Below are 22590 nucleotides of genomic sequence, written 5' to 3' on the forward strand. Positions count from 1 at the left end.
TTGCCACAAGTTGCGGGAAAATTACAAACTTTAATTTTTTTTTATTTTTTTTTCACAAAGTTGTCACTAAATGATATATTGCTCACACATGCTATGGGCATATGTGAAATGACACCCCAAAATAAATTCTGCTGCTTCTCCTGAGTACGGGGATACCACATATGTTGGACTTTTTGGGAGCCTAGCCGCGTACGGGGCCCCGAAAGCCAAGAACCGCCTTCAGGTTTTCTAAGGGCGTAAATATTTGACTTCACTCCTCACTACCTATTACAGTTTTGAAGGCCATAAAATGCCAAGATGGCACAAAACCCCCACAAATTACCCCATTTTAGAAAGTAGACACCCCAAGCTATTTGCTGAGAGGCATGTTGAGTCCATGGAATATTTTATATTTTGCCACAAGTTGCGGGAAAATTACAAACTTTTTTTTTTTTTTTTTTTCACAAAGTTGTCACTAAATGATATATTGCTCACGCATGCCATGGGCATATGTGAAATGACACCCCAAAATAAATTCTGCTGCTTCTCCTGAGTACGGGGATACCACATATGTGGGACTTTTTGGGAGCCTAGCCGCGTACGGGGCCCCGAAAACCAAGCACCGCCTTCAGGCTTTCTAAGGGCGTTACAGTTTTGAAGGCCATAAAATGCCAAGATGGCACAAACCCCCCCCCCAAATTACCCCATTTTGGAAAGTAGACACCCCTAAATTTGGGGTACACTAGTGAGACTAGGTAATAAATGGCAGGTGCCCTGAAACTATAAAAAAATAACTAACCAACCAGCGTCACCTGTAACAGTTATATGGTGATCACTGGTGAAAGGGTTAACTAGGGGGCAATCAGGGGGCTTTATGCGGTAGTATATGGGGGTCTCTGGCGCTATAAAAAGCTGCGGCGAACCTAAATACCTACCTGCCTAACTAGCGTCACCTGTGACACTAATACAGCGATCAGAAAAATGATCGCTTATTAGGCTGGGTTCACACTGGAGCGATGTGGGAACGCCAGGAATGCGCGGCGGGTTCCCGCATCACGTGCCTCCCGGCGGCAGTTCACACTGCCCTATGCGAACTGCTGGGAGTGTCAGGGAAATGTTAATGACACCCCCAGATCAGTTCGCATATCGCAGTGCGATCTGCAAACTCGGATCGCATGGTGTGAACACCCATGCGATCCGATTCTGCTGCGGACCAAAAAAAGGGTCCCGTGCGAGTTTGCGGCGGGTGCGGCGGGTGCGATACAAATTCAGCCATACTATCTGTATGGCTGAACTCGAATCGCACAGAGATCGGATGTGATTTGCACTGCAGTGCGGTGCGAATCACATCCGTTCTCATAAACCGCTGCAATGTGAACCCAGCCTTAGTGACACTGGCGACGGGGGGTGATCACGGGGTTAAACCTTTATTGGGGGGGGTTAGGGGGGTACCTTAGAACTAAAGGGGGCTAACCCTAACTGCCCTAAGTTATTACAGTCACAAATGACACCCGCCGGGTGATCAGGGGGTTAAACCTTTATTAGGTAATAAATGGCGGGTGCCCTGAAACTATAAAAAAATAACTAACCAACCAGCGTCACCTGTAACAGTTATATGGTGATCACTGGTGAAAGGGTTAACTAGGGGGCAATCAGGGGGCTTTATGCGGTAGTATATGGGGGTCCCTGGCGCTATAAAAAGCTGCGGCGAACCTAAATACCTACCTGCCTAACTAGCGTCACCTGTGACACTAATACAGCGATCAGAAAAACTATCGCTTATTAGGCTGGGTTCACACTGGAGCGATGCGGGAACGCCATGAATCCGCGGCGGGTTCCCGCATCGCATGCCTCCCGGCGGCAGTTCACACTGCCCTATGCGAACTGCTGGGAGTGTCAGTGAAATGTTAATGACACCCCCAGATCTGTTTGCATATCGCAGTGCGATCTGCAAACTCGGATCGCATGGTGTGAACACCCATGCGATCCGATTCTGCTGCGGGCCAAAAAAAGGGTCCCGTGCGAATTTGCGGCGGGTGCGGCGGGTGCGACACAAATTCAGCCATACTATCTCTATGGCTGAACTCGAATCGCACAGAGATCGGATGTGATTTGCACTGCAGTGCGGTGCGAATCACATTCGTTCTCATAAACCGCTGCAATGTGAACCCAGCCTTAGTGACACTGGCGACGGGGGGTGATCACGGGGTTAAACCTTTATTGGGGGGGTTAGGGGGGCACATTAGAACTAAAGGGGGCTAACCCTAACTGCCCTAACAGTTACTACAGTCACAAATGACACCAATGCAAAAAAAAAAAAAAAAGCAATTGGTGTCACTGTGACTGGGGGGGCAGGGGTAATTGGGGGGTGATTGGGGGGTAAAGGGGGGGTGTGAGTGTGCCTGGCATGTTCTACTGTATGTGGGGTGTGTTGGTGCAACTCACCGAACCTCTCTCCTCGGTGCCGGAACGAAAACTACCGACACGGAGGAGAGAATACATCACTTCCTCTCCTGTGTTTACATTACAGGAGAGGAAGTGATGTCACCGGACATTTTCATTCGCCGGGAGCGATCGCGAGGGGGTGGCCATGAATGAATGGCCGTCCCCTCGTCCGGGATCGCTCCCGACCGACCGCCGCAGGCACCGGGCGGGGGCCCGATCGGGCCCCCGACCGGCGGGCAGGCAAGGACGTACATGTAAGCCCTTATGCCTGCCCGTGCCATTCTGCCGACGTACATCGGCGTGCGGCGGTCGGCAAGTGGTTAAGTAACCAATCAGAATCCAAAAGAAGGATTTTTACTGAAAATAGTATGGATGTTCTGGAGACCATTTGCTCTTATCTTCTCCAGCTGTAGCTAAAGGTTGTTTCTGTTTTACCATAACCCCCAACTTCTTGAGATGGGAACGAGGGACACCTATTAGCAAAAGTATGTAGGCATAGGACACATTCCTTGCGGCACCCCCTTAATGGAGAATTGTACAAAAGATTGATTACTTAAACCCACAAGTGTTTTTTTTTACCATGTTTTTTCCATTATACTGGCTTTTGAAATTTACAAATGCAGCAATCTAGAAATTGGATGAAAGGTTTAGCACTGAGAAACACTTTTTGAAAGATAAAAAGTGCATTTTATATACAACTATGAAGATCAGACTAAAATGAGGGACAAATGAGGAGGAAAGAGGGACAGAGGTACTTTGTTCCAAATCAGGGACAGTCCCTCAAAATCAGGGACAGTTGGGAGCGATACAGATATATGGCTGGTAAAGACAGAGGCATCATACAGAAAAAAGCTGTGGACACATGGAAGTTGATTTACTAAAGGCAAATATACTGTCTACTGCAAGTGCAGTTGCTCCAGAGCTTAGTCATTTAGGTAAAGCTCCACTTTGCAAAGAATACCCAATCACATGCAAGGAAAATAAAAAAATAAAGTATTTTTGCTTGCACGCAATTGGATGATAGAAATCAGCAGACCTTCTCCTCATTTACTAAGATCTAAAGCAAGTACACTTGCCGTTCACAATGTATTTTCCTTTAGTAAATCAACCCCTTGGAACAATGGCTGTCATACTCTGTTCCACTTAAAAATGCTACAGAAAAGTTTGGCTATCAAGTACTAATCTATGTAAAATTGCAGGAACCTTTTGTCAGAGATGCTGTGACCTGTCTGCGGAAGGAAGCTGTAAAGGTCACCAATGTATACACCATGGCTCTGATGGCCTACGCCTTTACCCTTTCTGGAGATAATGAGCTCAGAAAGGACTTGTTGAAAAAATTGGAAGAAAAGGCTGTGATTGGTGGTAAGTTGGAGGTTTATTACATGTTAATAAAAGGTAAGGAGTAGGTTTACTGTACATATATAAATTGAGTTGTATATATGGTACATACTAAATAACATTATTACATAATGTCAGGGGGTGTTAGGAATACTGTATGTCTAGTGCCAAAAAAATCAAACATAACTGTGATGAATGTAGGATCAGAACAAGGCCTTTTTCACCAACTTGTGACAAATGGCTCGTCAAACTCACACCACACTGATACGCGACAATGATACTCTCAGAGGTTGATTTACTAAAGGCACATGGTCTTTCTTTTCTGGTCCCTGAGGAGGGTGTGGACAGCAATGATCTAATCAATCAAGAGGTCTGAGGAGTGACACAGCGTTTATGACCCTGTAGCTACTACTCCCACAGATATAGTTTTATATATGTATTTTTATATTGGAATACCTACAAGTTACAGTATGGTAACATGTATATTATTATCTACTATGAAATTACCTAATGGATGAATACAAATATGATGGGTATCAGATGCTTGTTTTACCTAGTAGATGTATTGTGCCCAAACTACCTCCAGTACCTTCTAATATAGTGGTGTCTGGGTTTAAAATGCTGCTAATTAATTGATACAGGTAAAAATTTCTTTATTCTGGCTGTACTGTTAACATCTCAGGAGTTATGAAATACCCTGAAGTTTTGAGACAGCCAGAGATGTGTATTCGCTAACTATTCCAACTAAACTATTTACGACAGGTGATACGTCTGATACTATTAGCTAGGATAGATATCTGCATAATGTTTTAATTACTTAAGCTCTGAAACTTGAAGGTTTTATGATGGCTATAGGAGCCAGGCTGGCATGTCTATTGTCCTGTTAATGGGGTTTATGATGGGCTAAATCAAAAGGTTATCTGCTTTTCATGCTTTGTTTTGATGTTGGTTAATTTGATTACAATCAATGTACCAATAAGAATGTTTTGGAATACAGCTAAAAATTTTAATTGCTGGAGATGCACTCCTTGGGTTATGGAAGTTGGATCACTTCTGCTATGTGTCTCCTATTGTGCAAAATCTCATGGTTGACTTATGAATTCTGAACAACGTGGCTGCCCTGTGTCTTCTCACACAGTTTTTGGGGTGTCCATTTTGCATCACAATAGCCTCTATCCAAAGAGAAAGACAATGTTTACAATGGGCATCCAGCCTTATCCTAACCTGAATAAAGCTTATCCCTTTAAGGGTACGCTCCATTTAGACATTTAAAAAACTTGCATTCACGTCCAACTTCTTTTTCATCCTGGAACTACTCATGTGCATTGGTCTGATTAGTCTCCAGATTCTTATATGTTTGCTACTTGTAGTAACCTGAGACAGTTTTTCTCAAGTGTTAGATTGTGAAGGCCAACATGTTTCAAACAACCATCACTATTAAAACAGCAGTAGAGGCAGGTTTTTTTCTCTCAAACAATAGGTGCTGGAACTCAACCACGACCCCCCAGAACCGCTCCACCCACACACACTCTCCAAATCACATCAAATAGTGGGTATGGTCAGTCAAATTTTATGAACAGTAGGAGGATCTTAAAGGTGCATTAAGTACCAGGATTGGACCTCTTTCCTGCCCAGGTCAATTTTCAACTTTCAGTGCTGTCACACATTCAATGAAAATTGCATGGTCATGCAACGCTGTACCCAAATCTATTTATCATTTTTTCCCCTACAAATAGAGCTTTCTTTTGGTAGTATTTAATCACCACTGGGCTTTTTTTTTTTTTGTTAAAAAACAAAAAATAAATGAAAAAAATGTCTTTGTTTCTGTCCGAAAATTTTGTAAATAAGTAATTTTTCTCCTTCACTGATGTGCGCTGATGAGACTGCACTGATTAGGAGGCACTGATATGCAGCACTGATGGGCACTGGTAGGTGGCACTCATGGGCACTGATAGGTGGCACTAATGGGCAGCACTGATGAGCAGGCACTGATGGGCACCGAAAGGCAACACTGATTACTAAACCCTTGTTTTTTCTTTTTTTTTAAATAAAAAATATGTCATACTTTCCTCCACTGTGTAGTTAGTTTTGCACAGAGTGGCCCCAATCCTCCTCTTCTGGGGTCCCTCATCAATGCTAATAGCTCCTCCTCTTCTCGAGTCCCCCGTCGAAGAAACGCTCTCCTTCAAGACCCCCGTGCGGGCACGCTCCCAAGTCCTGCTTTTGTGTCCATTGACACAGAAAGCAGGACTCGGCTCGTCAGGTAACTAAAACGGGGGGTCTTAGGGGCTGCAGCATGACAGGAGGTTGTATTAATGCATTAAGATGAAAAACCCATAAAGGGTTTACAACCCCTTTAAATCACTGATGAACACAGAATGGCCTAAATTGGTGTCACTGATGGGCACAGACTGGCATCACTGCTGGGCACTGTTGGAGCTGCACCAATAAGCAGTGTCCTGATGATCAGTACAGGTCTCCCCTGTGATACCGCTGATCGGCTCTCCTCAACTCACACTTTGACAGTGTGCGGTGAGGAGAGACGATTACTGGCACTTCTGTATTTACATGTGACCGGCTCTGATTGGACAAAGCCAATCACATGGGTAAAGAGCCATGTCGTTATCGGTTGTTTACCAAGATCGGGGTCGCACCATGTCCCAGGGACACAGCGTGCCCATGATCGTCGTGCTGAACGCTCCTGGGTGTGCAATCTCAGTGAGACTGGGTGACATCATTTCAGGGGGGAGGGGGGAATGGGGACCTGTTTTCGACAGGTCCCCTTCCATACTACCGGAGACGGGGCTGTGGTCCAATTTCCAAGAAGTTCAGCCCCTCTCCTCCTTCCCCTGCTACCGGGCCAATTAGAAAGCACAGCACACTCCAAAAGGTTTCACTGCCATGTCCCCTTACCAGCAATGGTGGCGGCAGCACCAGGGAGTCGATCTGAAGATCGGCTGGGCTGCCAACATCACAGGCTCCCTGGACAGGTAAGGGCCCTAATATTAAAAGTCAGCAGCTACAGTATTTGTAGCTGCTAACTTCATTTTTTTCACCCAGGCTGGACCTCCTCTTTAACCAGGGCTTGACTGGCAACAAAGTTAACAAATCAGAAGTGACCAGGACCTACAATGGTATTTTTTCGAGTGTGAATTCAAAGCACAGGACTATTCAGCAGCTTGTTTGGCATTAATACCTTAAGATAACCATACTAGTAAAATAAACCTACGTGTCCAGAGCTATCCTACTTTATACAGAAATGTGTCTGTGATAAAGGTACAACCAGCATGGGTTTATGAAAGACTGTTCTTGCCAGACCAATCTGTTATCATTCTGTGAGGAAGGAAGTAAAAAATTAGATGGTGGGAGTCTAGTGGAAGGAGTTTTTTAGATTTTGCTAAGGCATTTGATACTGTAACTCACAAAACATTTAATCTGTAAAACAAGGTCTGTTGGAGTTGATGGAATTTTATGTACATGGATAGGAAACTGGTTAGATGCATGGGAACAGAGAGTAGTGATCAATGACTCTGAATGGTAAAGTGACTGTGTGCCCCATGCACGGGTGTTTCTAGGTGGCAAAAAGACCAGGGGCTTCAGCTCGAAGTCCAAGGCTGGCATGGAGGAGGGGGGGGGGCTTCAGCAGCAGCTGCACAAGGCTTTTTGGCTGGGCGGTGTAGTTGTGTTGCGGGGGGTAAGCTCACTTGCTGGTTACTGCCTGGCTTACCGGGGCCAATCAATACTGACCACTAAACTCCCCTGCCTGCCACACTGACCTACCTAACTGAAATACACCGACCTACCTACGTGATACACACTGACATACATGCATTGACCTACCTACCTGACACACACTGACATACATGCACTGACCTACCTACCTTAACCACACTGACCTACCTACCTGACACACACTGACCTACTTGACATACATGCACTGACCTACCTACCTGACATGCACTGACCTACCTGACATACACGCACTGACCTACCTACCTGACACACACTGACTTACCTGACATACACGCACTGACCTACCTGCCTGACACACACTGACCTACCTACCTGACATGCACTGACCTAGCTGACATATATACACTGAGCTACCTACATGATATACATACACTGACCTACCTGAGATATACTGACCTACCTACCTGAGATACACTGACCTACCTACTCAACATACATACACTGACCTACCTACATGACATACATACACTGACCTACCTAACATACACTGACCTACATACACTGACGGTAGTGACACACACTGCACTATCCGACCAGGAGACTTCATGTGTCCTGCAGCAGCAGCTCAACCATGGTGTGCGCCCATCTTCACAGCAGGCAGCTGGAGGAGAGCCGAGCACAGAGCAGAGATCTCACGCAGCGGCTGCATTGTAATTCCCACATTCTGGAGCCTGCAGCGCCTATGATGGACGTCACATGTCCTGTGGTCCCACTGTTGGACCAGTGGGATGTCCATCAGCACTGCAGGCTTCAGAAGGCGGGACCTGCTATGTGACTCGGCCGCACTCGGCAGCGCTTGAGATAAGATCGGTCCCCGCTCGGGCCATAAATAGAATGACTCTGGGCTTTTCGGGACCCACTCGGGGCTTCAGCCACAGTGAGGCCCCCCCCCCCCGCCGATGCCTTTGGCTCCATGGTTCTGTCTTGGGACCAATGCTGTTCAATTCATTTATTAATACAATATAGATTGGAATCAAGAGCTCAGTTTCAGTGTTCATTGTTTGCTGATAATACTAAATTATGCAGGAAAAAAAATGCATCACAATATGTAGCATCATTACAGAAAAACCTTAAAGCGGAGGTCCACCCTAAAGTGGAGCTTCCGCTCATTGGAACCCTCCCCCCATCCGGCGCCACAATTGGCACCTTTCAGGGGGGAGGGGGGTGCAGGTACCTGTACAGTACAGGTATCTGCACCCACTTCCGGCGTAGATTCTGCAGAAGCTACGCCCCTTTCCGCAGAATCTACGCCCCTTCCCGAAGGTCCCCCGCTGCTTGCTGGGAAACACACGGATCCCAGAGACAGCGGGGACCATCCTTATTGCGCATTGCGACTCACGCATGCGCAGTAGGGAACTGGGAAATGAAGCCGCAAGGCTCCACTTCCTGATTCCTATACCCAAGATGGCGGCGGCAGCATCCGAGAGACGATCGAGAGATCGGCTTCGGGTGCCGACATCGCGGGCGCGCTGGGTGGGTAAGTGTCATTATTTTAAAAGTCAGCAGCTGCAGTATTTGTAGCTGCTGGCTTTTAAAAAAAAAAAAAAAAAACGGCGGACTCCCGCTTTAATAAAATAGGGGGGTTGGGCACCTACATGGCAAAAGGGGTTCAATACTGAGAAATGTAATAATGATCTTGGGTACCAAAAAATAGGATTTTTATATACAGCTTACCTGTAAAATCCTTTTCTTGAAAGTACATCACGGGACACAGGAGCTTCATTACATAGTGGGTTATATAGGCACCTCTGGTGATTGGACACTGGTTAACCCCCGATTAAGGAGAATTCCTCCCCTATATAACCCCTCCCATATGGGAGGCACCTCAGTTTTGTAGCAAAGCAATAAGAAACCACGTAAAATCCAAGAGGGGCGGGGGCCCTGTGTCCCGTGATGCACTTTCAAGAAAAGGATTTTACAGGTAAGCTGTATATAAAAATCCTATTTTCTTTATCATACATCACGGGACACAGGAGCTTCATTACATAATGGGATGTCCCATAGCAATGCTCAGATTGAGGGGAGGGAGACACAGATCAGAATTATAGACCGCCATGGACCGGAGGATCTAAACTGCAGCCTGCAGTACACTGCGCCCGAAGCGATATCCTCTTGCCCTCTGACATCCACCCGATAGAATCTGGTGAATGTGTGGACTGATGACCAAGTTGCAGCCTTACAGATCTGAGCCAGGGAGGCCTGGTGATGCACTGCCCAAGAAGCACTTATAGCCCTCGTTGAGTGCGCTTTCACTTGAGAGGGAGGGATCTTACCCTTTACACTATAGGCCTGAAAAATACCATGGTGTGCTCCCATCTTCACAGCAGGCATCTAATCCACCTTGAGAGAGTGGATTTTGATGCCGCCTGGCCCTTCCGGCAAAATAAATAAGCAATCAGTTTTTCTTATCTGAACAGTTGCCTGAAGATAGGTACTGATTGCCCTAACCACATCTAAGGTGTTTAAAGATTCTTCTTCTGCGGACTGGGGATCCGGAAAAAAGGATGGTAGGATTAGATCTTGATTCAAATGGAATCCTGAAACCACCTTAGGCAGAAAGGACCCGTTGCCACGCATTACCACCCGGTCCTTATGAATAATTAGATACGGTTCCTTGCTGGAGAGAGCTGCTAGATCTGACACTCTTCTAGCCGAGGATATGGCTACCAAGAAAACCAATTTTTTAGTCAAAAGAACTAATGAAGCCAGATGCAAAGGTTCAAATGGTTGCCCCTGCAAAGCTGAGAGAACCAAATTCAGATCCCATGGGCATACCAGAGGTTTGACTGGCGGCCTTATCCGCATAGCCCCCTGGATGAAAGCCCGCCCCAGGGAATGTGATGCAAGTGGCTTCTGAAAAAACACTGACAGGGCCGAAATCTGCACCTTGATAGTGCTTACGGCCAAATTCATTTCTAGGCCTGACTGGAGGAAGGCCAAGATCCTGCTGACATACTTTCTAGGATGCCATTCCCTGAGTTCACACCAGGAAACATATGCCCTCCAGGTTTTGTAGTAAATAAGCCTGGAGGCCGGCTTTCTGACATTGACCAGAGTAGAAAGGACTGGCCCAGAAAGGCCACGGTCTCTCAGAATGTGGGTCTCAGCAGCCAAACCGTCAAATTCAGACTGTGTAAAGCAGGATGGTAAATTGGACCCTGTGAGAGCAGATCTAGCCAGAGAAGGAGGATCCACGGCCTGCCTACTACCAATTTCATGATCTCTGCGTACCAAGGTCGCCTGGGCCAAGCCAGGGCTACCAAAAGAACCAACTTTGTTTCCCTCTTGACTCTTCACAGGAACCGTGACAGAAGCGGGCACGGGGGGAAGGCAAAAATCAAATTGTACTGATCCCAGGGAACTGTCAGAGCATCCGACCCCTGGGCGAGTGCATCTCTTGTCCTTGACACTAATTTGTCCAGTTTTCTGTTGAACCTGGACGCAAACAGATCCACGTCTGGAGTACCCCACCTGCAACATATGTTCCGAAACACGTCGGGGTGCAGAGCCCATTCTCCTGGGCACAACTGCTGGCAGCTCAGAAAATCCGCCTGCCAATTTTCCACTCCTGGAATGAAGATTGCAGAAAGGCATGGAACATGCCTTTCTGCCCAGACAAGTATGCGATTCACCTCTTTTTGTGCAACCAGACTCCTGGTACCACCCTGGTGATTGATATAGGCCACTGCTGTGGCATTGTCGGACTGAACCCGAACAGGGAGACCCCGTAGTCTGAAAGACCAGTTTATGAGAGCCATGTAAACTGCCCGGATCTCCAAGATATTTATGGGCAATAGCTTCTCGATCGCAGACCATTTCTCCTGCGAGCACGTCTCCTCCAACACTGCTCCCCAGCCTGTCAGGCTGGCATCTGTCGTAATAATCTTCCATGGAAGAGGAAGAAACGTTTTTTGCCTTTCAGCAAATTCTCGGTTTGTAACCACCAAAGAGACTCTTGCGTGTCCCTGGGGATAGACACATAGGAAGATCCAAGGACTGGGGCTTCCTGTTCCAAGCCGCAAGGATGCATCTTTGCAGAGGCCTTGAGTAGAACTGGGCGAATGGAACGGCCTCGAAGGAGGCGACCATTTTCCCTAACAGTCTCATGCACAACCGAATGGGGGAAGATCTTCTGCCCAGAATTAGGCGCACCAGACCCCCAATGGCCAAGGCTTTTGGCCTTGGTAGAAACACCTTGCCCTGAGCGGTGTCGATGACCATACCCAGGTATTCCAACCTGGTAGCAGGCTGTAGGGACAACTTTTCTAGGTTTATAATCCAACCTAGGCTTTCCAGGTGTTCTAGCGTTCTGGTAACACTGTGGTTCAGGAGCGCTACTGTTTTCTCTATGAGAAGCAAATCGTCTAGATAAGCCATGACGGCTATACCCTGAGCTCTTAGGTTTGCCAAGAGAGGGTCTAGAATCTTTATGAAGACTCGAGGGGCCGTAGCTAGCCCGAACGGCAAGGCCACAAATTGAAAATGGCGCCGCTCTACCGCGAACCTTAGATACTTTTGGTGTACGGAAAAAAGTGGCACATGAAGATATGCATCCTTGATGTCTATTGATGCCATAAACTCTCCCCCTTGCAGGGAGGAGACCACAGCGCGAATTGACTGCATTAGGAAGGACCGGATGAGCAAAAACCACTTCAGATCCTTCAGAGCACATGTTTTACGTGACCAACCACCATAGACACTGGCGAAAAAAACTGAGGTGCCTCCCATATGGGAGGGGTTATATAGGGGAGGAATTCTCCTTAATTGGGGGTTAACCAGTGTCCAATCACCAGAGGTGCCTATATAAACCACTATGTAATGAAGCTCCTGTGTCCCGTGATGTATGATCAAGAAATACACATTAGAAGGGGCTCCCATGGGAGAATCCATTTGGAAAAGGATCTGGGCGTGCTTGTAGATCAGACTAAATGATAGCATACAATGTCAGGCTGCAACTAATAAATTTAGGAAAATGCTGTCATGCATTGAAACATGTGTAAACACAGAAGTGCATTTTTTTTTGCAGTTTACACAATACAATAAAATACCTGGGATACTTTTGGGTTCCCCAAGAAGAGCAGTGTTGCAGCTCATGTAGCGTCCCGTGACGAATAGTGAGTGTGGCCAAATTGTGTTAATAATGGCAGAAGCTTAAAGTGATACTAAAGCTTCTTTTTTTTTTTAAATAACAAACATGTCATACTTACCTCCACTGTAAAGCTCGTTTTGCACAGAGTGGCCCTGAACATCCTCTTCTGGGGTCCCTCAGCGGCTCTTGTGGCTCCTCCCCACATTAGATAACCCCCTAGGAGAAGCGCTGTCCCGAGGGGGTTACCTTGCGGGCGTGCTCCCGAGTCATTCATTTGGCATCCATAGAAGCCGAATGTATAACTTGACCCCACCCCCGGCACCTGGGTCATTGGATTTGATTGACAGCAGTAGGAGCAAATGGCTGTGTTGCTATTAATCTATCCAATCAATGCCGGGACTCCTTGGAGAGATGGATGACACTTCGAAGAAGATGAAGGGGCTCAGGTAAGTACAACGGGGGGCTGGGGGGCCAGTGACTGCAAGGTGTTTTTTCACCTTAAAGCGCACTTCCACCCAAAAATGTAACTTCCGCTTTAAGGGAAGGTGACCCCCTGACATACCACATTTGGCATGTAATTTTTTTCGGGGGGAGCAGAAACCCTCTTTTTAGATGGTTCCATCTCCCACTTCCTCCTGGTTCACCGTGGTGCTGGAAGCAAGTTAACCTCTCCCCCCTCCCTCTCGGCAATCATTTGGAACATGTCACAGGTCCCAGTTTATTGGCCGGCCAGTCACAGCGCGCCGCACGGCTCACACATGAGCCCACAGGGACAATCCTGGCGCCGCAGAGAGGAGATGAGCCGGGCTTCGCTCCTCCACATCGCTGGGCCCTGGAATAGGTAAGTGTCCAATTATTAAAAGTCAGCAGCTGCAGTATTTGTGCTGACTTTTATTTTATTTTTTTAAACGGAACTCCACTTTAATGCATAGGATGCATTAAGGTGAAAAAATACGAACCTTTACAACCCCTTTAAGAAGCATAGTCAAATCAAACAAGATCAGTCTGTCCCCCAGTACAGTCCCCCCCCCCCCAATAATAGGGTTGCCACTTTTTCTTCAAGCTAAACTCGAACACTTACGAGACTCATAGCAAACATTTTTTTTGCATACACTATAGGATTGTAGCAGACCTGGGACACATTTGGGAGCTCCAAAGATAATGGTAATGTGGCGCAAATAGTGCCTGACCCTCCCCCCCCCCCCCACCCTCCTACCAGGGCCTGTTCTGAGCCATATTCCTGTCTGAATATGGTGTCTGGGATTCAGGCGGACTGAAACCCAGACACATGCTGCAAAATCCAAATTGAATCCCGGACAGGTGGCTACACTAGGGTCCCTATGAATAGGAATGTCTGTCTGAACGTTCATGATGAAAATACAGACACCTCCCAGTATTGGCTGATCAGAGGAAAACAATAACTGAACACATTTTCCAACCTTCCTTGGGAGAAGTCTCAACCTCTACAGCTGTGAGATCAATATCTGATCCAGCCCAAAAAAAATTGGAAATTTATCAACTCACGTCTATGGGTAGTAGATGTTGTTTTCCCAGCAATGGTTACTTACCAGTGAGTTTTGTAACTTAGGTACTTTTTTCCTACTTGATTGCATCTACAGATGGACAGATTCACTGGAAGCGTGATACTACTCCTCCCAAGCAAGATTCATACTGGTACCGAGCTCCGTCTGCTGAGGTGGAGATGACTTCCTATGTGCTCCTGACTGAACTTTCTGGGCGTGACCCGGACATCGGGAAAGCTGCCAAGATTGTCAATTGGATGAGCAAACAGCAGAACCCCCATGGAGGCTTCTCATCTACACAGGTGACCTAAAAAGGGAATGAAGTGAACTTTTGTCTTTATTGAGCTGTTGGAACTAAAATAAATAATAAGACACACATTTGTAAAAGCAAATCTGGAGATGCTGCCCGTGGTAATAAGATTCCTTATCTCATTTTAAAAGACAAAACCCAGTCACGTGCTTTGGGCAGCACCCTCATTTTATGCCCTAATCACCTTTGTTGGCTTTTTGGTGCACCAAATTTTTATTTTTTTAGCTTTAGCTAGTCCATAACTGGATAAAATCTATTGTCTGCCTCTGGATACACCTACAATTTTAAGTTTGCAAGTTTCTAAGAAAATGCAACTTACAGAAGCATAATTTCAAAATAAAAGTGACTTTGCCATATTATGAAAATGAGCCCCTAACAAGATATACATTGCCAATACCGGCCATACCTGGGCAAAACCCCAGCTCTTGTGTCTCTCCACATTGTCTTCCATGTCTGCTAATTGCAGAGAAGCTTCATTGATGGGATATGACGTCTTTTACTTGCTTTTATACATCTTACACATCTACTTTTATTATCATTTGCGATTTAAATAGTGCCAACAGTTTAAGCAGCACTTTACAATGTAGAGGGGGGACAGCACAATTGCAGTACAGTTCAATACAGAAGGTACAGGAGAGCCCTGCTTGTAGAGCTTACATTCTAAAGGGAGGGGTTGGTGGTACAAAAGGTAACAGATGTGGGGAATAATTTGATGGGGTTGTTAGGAGGGTGACCACATTTCCAAACTGCCATTCAGGGACAATTTTGGCAAGGACCGGAGGGGGGTATTGAATGTAGTCTCGCTATTGACAGGGATTTCAGGGGCGAGTGATTTGTCAGGTGAATGGCTGGTTTTAGCACTGAGTGGAGGAAGGTCAGGACTCTTGGTGAATATTTCTTTCTCGCTTACCAGCTCACACTAGACATGTGTATAGCCGAAAAATTATTTTTTTGCTATTTTTCCCCGGGACATTAGTTATGATCGAAATTCGTTATTTTGAATAAATTTGTAAATTCAGAAAAATTTCAATTTGGTATGTTCCATTCATATAGATGCAGTTTTCATTATTTCGGAAATTTAGAAGAATTTGAATACACTATGTTCCATTTGTATAGATGCAGTATTCATTATTTAGAAAATTCGTAAATTCTGATTAATTTGTATTTGTTACGTTCACTAACAGGCAGACAAATTTGAAAGGAAATTACAATACCTATAATTTATTTGTTTATAACTATTATTTTAGTTATTATTATTATTATTATTATTCATTAATAATTAATAATAATAATAATACAAAATATCATAATGGTTAATAAACATAATCATTTAATTATAATAGAAATTATCTGAATGTTTTTTGTTCTTTCGGATATTCAAATTTACCGCTGTGTTCCTCTGCTCTCCAACGGAAAATTTCCCCAAATTGTGCACACCGTCACCAGTTATAATGCCTGCTCACCTCAAAAATTAGTTCAATTAACTCAGATAATGATCTTTCTTTCGTTCTGCAACGATCTCTCTCCTCCATGCATGGACAACTGCTCAGCTTCAGCTCTCTCAACTCTGCAACCTCAAGGATGACTCCAATGGATATAGATAATGATCTCTCCTCTGTGAAACGCCGCAACAATCTCCTTCCTTCCTCTCCCAGGATTTCGCTCAGCTACACATCTCTCAACTTCGTTGTCACATTTAATCGCAAATACAGACTACACAGTGCTCTCTGTATACATATTTATTAAAATAGCCCCAATAGACATTTCTATAATTCATGTGATATCCACTGTGCTGTTACTTTCAAGGCCCTGATGAAGTGGAACTGTCCGCGAAACGCATAGGCCATATCTTCTCTATTCTGTCTGGGACTGGCACACCCTGACTTCAAAGTTCCAAAACTGTAACTTATTTTAACCTGTTTATTCTCAGAAGATACTGCCGTATGGCAGATGAATAATGTTTGTATATTTTTCCATAAATTCAAGTATGTGTAAATTTTTTATTATACTCCTCACAATCAAAGTCCCACCCTGTTCTAAACCCCCTTTTTTGAAACATAGTCGCATAGCCCCAATAAAGGAACACTTACATGAGTAATTTTTTAAAATTTGCACATACATAAAATCTCTATTACATCTGCACGCTCACCACTTCCATACACTCGTGGTGGCTGTGTGAGGTCACAGGCTCAGCTCCTCCCTCCAAAAATGTGTTAAATGGTTTTCCGCTAATGCGGATGTTTCTGAATGAACGAATATGCCAAATTTTGACAAAAAAGCGAATTCAGAAACAGAACGAATTGCACATGTCTAGCTTACACAGACCTCCTATTACGGAAAGGTCAGTGACACTTGTGGCTATATACCTAGCTTTGGCCTTTGATATCATCAGAAGGATCCCTCGTAAGATCCGACCGGGCATCCAAAAAGTGGTACCGTGAACCCAAAATACAGACAACTCCAAATAGTGTAAAATCTATTAAAAACTTTATTTCCAAAGCTTACAAATTGCACTTACATTAGTAAAATCAAAATTTGCCTTTTAATTTGCTGGCCGGCAATTCAGCAACAACTCATCGTCTGTGGCGACGTCATTGTATGATGAAAGGCGTAGGACAGAGCGACGTGCCAACATCATCACAGTCCACGAGTCCCAGGAGGACGGGTTGTTGCTGAATTGCCGGCTGGCGAATTTGTGTCACTGACCTTCCATAAGAAGAGGTCCGTGTGAGCTGGTAAGCGAGCACTTTTGTTTTACTTGGTGGTGGTGTTTCAAGAGGTCACACATTCCAGGTGGCGGTTGGAGATGAGGATTAAGTTTTCCACACTTCTACATGTTCTTGGACTTTTGTCACTAATGGTCTATATATTAAATACGCAACTGTGTAAATGTTTACTATGTTTGTGACTGTTTATATCTCACAGAAGGGTTGCTGCTTTGATAGTTTGATATTTGTTAATATTATATTTCAATTTTAATATGTATTTCTGTTTATGTTTTAGTTGCAGATCCTCTTCCACTTTCAGTCTAGTAAAACCATTGTGTCACGTTATCCAGAAGCAATAAAAACATCTTTAAATCTCTTTTCAAAATGTTAAATCTCTTTCTTTTATAGGACACAGTCGTGGCTCTTCAGGCTTTGGCCAAATATGCAAGCATGACATACAGTGATAAGGGTGATATTAGCGTTGCAGTCACTTCTAAGATGGGATTTCTGGAGAACTTCCATGTGGACAATAAAAATCGACTCCTCCTCCAGAGGGCAACACTACCAGCCATCCCCGGAGAATACTCAGTGAAGGCTACAGGGAGTGGTTGTGTCTTTGTACAGGTTAGCATTTATGGTAGAGTTTTTTTCTAACATTTCACATAAAAATGTTGTAGGAATTATGTAGCGCACCCACTTAAGGGCCCCAGATGAACTGGGATCCCCCACCATGCACAGTCAGGCACACTGAATTTCCATGAGCACTCCAGAGTCAGAGAACAGTCCATTACTTATTTTTTTTTTTTTTTTTTTATTTGAGGGTTTATTAATTGGATAGGAATGGGAGATTATGGGATGCCCACTTCACTTTAACAATGAACTTCAGGGACAACTCTTCCTATATACAGTTTTAATATACAGCCCCTCTTCTTCTTCCAGCACTCACTCGCTTGCAGAACCCAGCTGGATCACTGTGAAGATCTGACAGTCACTCAGTCAGATTAAAGGCAATGGCCCATTACAGGCAGGAGCCCAAGGTCCCTTGGTTGTGTAGCAGGAAAAAGTGTCCAGCTTGCATTACTGTCCCTGTGGATACTAACCCCCACACCCCCTCTTCAGGCACTGCCACCTGGCTGCAGCCGTCCCTTGCACTAGCCATCCAGGCTAACTTCTTCCACAGCAGTCTTCCAGATTGACACTCACCAGCCCATCCGGCTGACTCCCAGGAGATCTCTCAGTAGCACTGACCTGCTCCTGCTGGCCTATCTCATTGCTCCCGTGCCTCCAGGAAGGGCTTCCTCTGTGTGTTATGGCAGGATGCTTCCAGCTAGGGATGGGCAAATGGTTTGGCCCTAGCATAAGTTCGGGCCGAACTTGGGTTGTTCTGCGAACACCGAACAATATGCGGCGTTCGGGGCAAATTCAAAAGCCACTGGAACACCAATAAAGTCTATGGGACACCAACGTGAAAAATCAAAAGTGCTCATTTTAAAGGCTTATATGCAAGTTATTGTCATAAAAAGTGTTTGGGGACCCGGGTCCTGCCCCAGGGGACATGTATCATTGACATTTTTTTTAAAAAAACAGTTGTTTTTTGGGAGCAGTGACTTTTTTTTTAATGCTTAAAGTGAAACAATACAAATTATATATTCCTTTAAATATCCTGCCGGGGGGGGGGGGGGGGGTGTCTATAGTATGCCTGTAAAGTGGCACATTTTTCCCGTGTTTGGAACAGTACCACAGCAAAATGTCATTTCTAAAGGGAAAATCGTCATTTAAAACTGATCACGGCTGTAATGAATTGTCGGGTCTTGGGAATATAGATAAAAATCATTGAACAAAAGGGTATGGATCCCCCCCAGTCCATTACCAGGCCCTTTGGGTCTGGTAGGCATATTAAGCGAAACCCCCAAACCACAATAAAAAAAAATTGTGTGGGGCTCCCCCTAAAATGTAATGAAACCGTATCAATTGGATGCCTTGGGCGGCACAATTTACTGAAGGAAGGGGGGGTGTAGGTGAAGTGCAGTGCGCTACTGAGAGCTGGTCGGATACCTACACTGTGACTGTACACACTGACCACGCTACAATATTGCAGAGTCAGTAAGAGCTGCAAGAATGTGCCGAGTGCGCTCCTGCATCCGGCACAAGCCTAGGACCAGCTTTTCACTTCCCTGTCAGGCGGAGTAATCTTCCTAACCTCGGCGTGGCGTGACTGAGACGCCGGCCAGGAGGCAGTGAGCAGAGAGAAACATAGAATGCTGACGGAGCTGCGAGTGAGAGGAGGAAGAACCAAGCAGTGGATCTCCCAAGTAAGGTCTGTGCAGAGCAGATTAGTTAGTTAACTCTTTTAACTCTTTGGATTGGAGACTGAGGGTTGGTTAATTAATTACCAATGGTATTTCTGTAATATGCAGCATGAGGGGATTATTGTGTATTGCCACTGGCCAATAATGCATAAGTGACCAGTGGCAATTAATGTGCTGCATTAGTGGCATCAGTGTCAGTGTTATGCTGCAGCATGAAGGGGTTAATTAACACTGACTCTGATGCCACTAATGCAGCACAAAGGGGTTAATTAAGGAGGAGCTTCAGCTTCCCCACCAAAAATTTCACGTTGGCAGCTACAAATACTGTAGCTGCTGACTTTTAATATTAGGGCACTTACTGTCCAAGGAGCCCGCAATGTCGGCACCCCAGCTGATTTTTCAATTGGCTCTCAGGTGCAGCTGATGCCATTCTTTGTAAGGGAAACATGCAGCGAAGCCTTACGGCTTCACAGCCGGCTCCCTACTGTGCATGCAGGAAGCGTGCTGCACTTTGTGAATGGTCCAGCGGTGGCAAAAGGAGGAGGGGGAGCCAAACTTTTCCGGGAGTCACCAAGAAGTAAGAGCAGGTACCTGTCAAAACAGGAAAATCCTCCTCCCCCCCACAAAGGTGTCAAATGTGGCAGCGGAGAGGGAAGGCGCAAACAAACGGAGCTTCCCCTTTTGGGTGGAGCTCCGCTTTAACTGCCACTTGTCACTATTGCATCAGTGACTTCATGCTGCATACTACAAATAACATTGGTAATCAAACACTTGCTGACCCACCGCAGTACATATACTGTGATGGGATGGCAGCTACAGGCACTGCAACGTAACCAGTATGTCGCTGCCTGTTTCAGGGTTTCGGGCACATGCCGCCCCCCCGCCTACTCCCCTGTGATTTGACACAGCAGGAGTCTATTAGCAGGTCCCAGCCAATGATTCATGGTTGATGACCTGTCCAATTACAGCCCAGAGCTCTGTGTTGATAATTAATACAGGACTCTGTACACAGGGAACAATCCCTTTTCAACAAATCAATCTATGGTAAAAAAAGAAAAGAAAAACAGCACACAGTACACATTGTTAGGCCGCAAATAACCCCTTGTTTACCCCCTAGATGTTAACCTCTTCCCAGTGTCATTAGTAAAGTGACCGTGTATGGTATTATCACTGATTACTGTATTAGTGTCACTGGTCATGTCAGTGCCAGTTAGTCAGTTCCCACAAAATGTCAGTTAGTGGCAGATTGTCCCCGCACTATCATAGTTCCACTACTGTACAGGTTGCTCTCTTTACACCCAGGGGTGGGGGGGTGCAATATGTCATCTTTGCCCTAGGCACCAGGTGACCTTGTCCCAGCACTGCCCAACATGTAAACCATTAGCCCTTGTACACACAGTCGGAGATTCCGACGGAATGTGTCCTATCGGACCGTTTTGTCAGATATTCCGACTGTGTGTGGTCTGCATCGGACTGTTTCTAACTTGCCGGTAAAATTTTCCGACAAAATGCTCCTATCAGACATACTCCGATCATGTGTAGCCTACTCCGATGGACAAAGTGCCACGCATGCTCAGATCAAATTCCTAGACCAAAGCTATTGGCTACTAGCCTGAACGTAGTCCCGTCGTAACAAAATAGCGGCATCACGTTATGTACAATCGGATTTTACGACAACTTTGTCCGACCGTGTGTATGCAACAGTTTCGGACAAAATCCGTCGGACAAAATCCAACGGATTTGATTGTCAGAATGTCCAACCGTGTGTACAAGGGCTTAAAGAGGAAGTAAATCCTGATGGGTTTATTTCCTCTTTGATTCCCTGAAAAGGTAAAGCATAATGGACTACTATGCATCGCATAGTAGTCCATTATGTGTCACTTACCTGACACAGGAGTCAGCGAAGTCAACGCTGTCTCCTGTAGTTCCGAGTGTCCATCTTCTTGGTGGGTCTCTGTGGGTCTCGCTGCTCCGGCGCTGTGATTCTCCGGAGCAGCGATCTGCGGCTTACCCAGTGCATATGCGCCGTAGACAGCGATGGCTGTCTTCAGGTAAATATCTCCTAAACAGTGTAGGTTTAGGAGATATTTCTTGGACCTACAGGTAAGCCTTACCTGTAGGTCAAAGTTGTTTGTAAGGGTTTACAACCACTTTAAGATTGCATGTACCCATAAAATAACAACAGCCTTTGTCATCCTAAATCTTCCAAAGGCAACATTTTTAAAAAGTCCCTAAAGGTCATCAGTTTAGAGCTAATTGTGAATAATGGGCCCAGTATTATTGCTCCCACTCTGAACGTGCGCAGCAAAATGGAAAAAGTGTAACACAAGTGACGTTTCCGTGTTAGGCACCGCTAGCATGTGCATGGGGCATGGCAGGATCAACATTTTTTGCAGGGGTTTTTTAATTCTTTTTAAGCTCCATTAGCCTTTGACAGCAGAAAATTAGATGAGATCAGTTTGCTATTCTCCCTCTCCTCTACCGAGGACACCTGCCATGGAGGTCCCAGGTGGGCAAATAGGACAGGACTAGATCCTGGAATGCCTGGCAGATGGGGGTTACATGTGAAAGTGATCAGGTACTGTAGAGCAGGGGTCTCAAACTGGCAGCCCTCCAGCTGTTGTGAAATTACAAGTCCCATGATGCATTGCAAGGCTGACAGTTACAAGCATGACTCCCACAGGCAGAGGCATGACGGGACTTGTATTTCTGCAACAGCTGGAGGGCCGCCAGTTTGAGACCCCCTGCTGTAGAACCACCTGGTTGCTTTCATCTGAAAATCAAGATGACTTGTGAGATGGACACGCGTTGCTGACTACTGTAGCAGCTGGGAGTGTCTGTAAAACCACCTGCTGCCACCAACATATGCCATTTATCCGAAGCAGTAAAAGGATAATTAGACATGTGCGGTTCGTTTCGTTTCAAATTAATATTCTGACTAATTTTCATTATTTTGAGATTCGGATATATCCGAATACCCGAATTACAGTATAAACAAATTTTACCGAATGCTCCAAATAACAAAGAAAAATTTGTTCAAGTTTCGGAAATTCGGACTGAAATTCAAGTCTTATTTTACATCGAACTTCAGTTGAAATTCTAACTGTACAGATATTGCTGAAATCAAAGACTGTGT

At 45.4% G+C, this 22590-nt stretch overlaps 1 protein-coding gene across 2 annotated transcripts in view; it reads left to right on the forward strand.

The window, feature by feature from the left end:
* The window catches only part of LOC143930918 (alpha-2-macroglobulin-like), a 177152-nt gene that overhangs the window by 135907 nt on the left and 18655 nt on the right, over positions 1-22590 (forward strand). For both annotated transcript variants that reach the window (XM_077455604.1, XM_077455605.1), the window contains exons 28-30: positions 3624-3786; positions 14224-14429; positions 17554-17769. In XM_077455604.1, coding sequence (XP_077311730.1) covers positions 3624-3786; positions 14224-14429; positions 17554-17769 — 585 coding nt within the window. The remainder of the gene's footprint in view (positions 1-3623; positions 3787-14223; positions 14430-17553; positions 17770-22590) is intronic.

Source organism: Lithobates pipiens, unplaced genomic scaffold (assembly GCF_037356315.1).
Source record: "Lithobates pipiens isolate NorthernLeopardFrog02 unplaced genomic scaffold, aLitPip1_a1.2 Scaffold_25, whole genome shotgun sequence".
Taxonomy (NCBI): domain Eukaryota; kingdom Metazoa; phylum Chordata; class Amphibia; order Anura; family Ranidae; genus Lithobates; species Lithobates pipiens.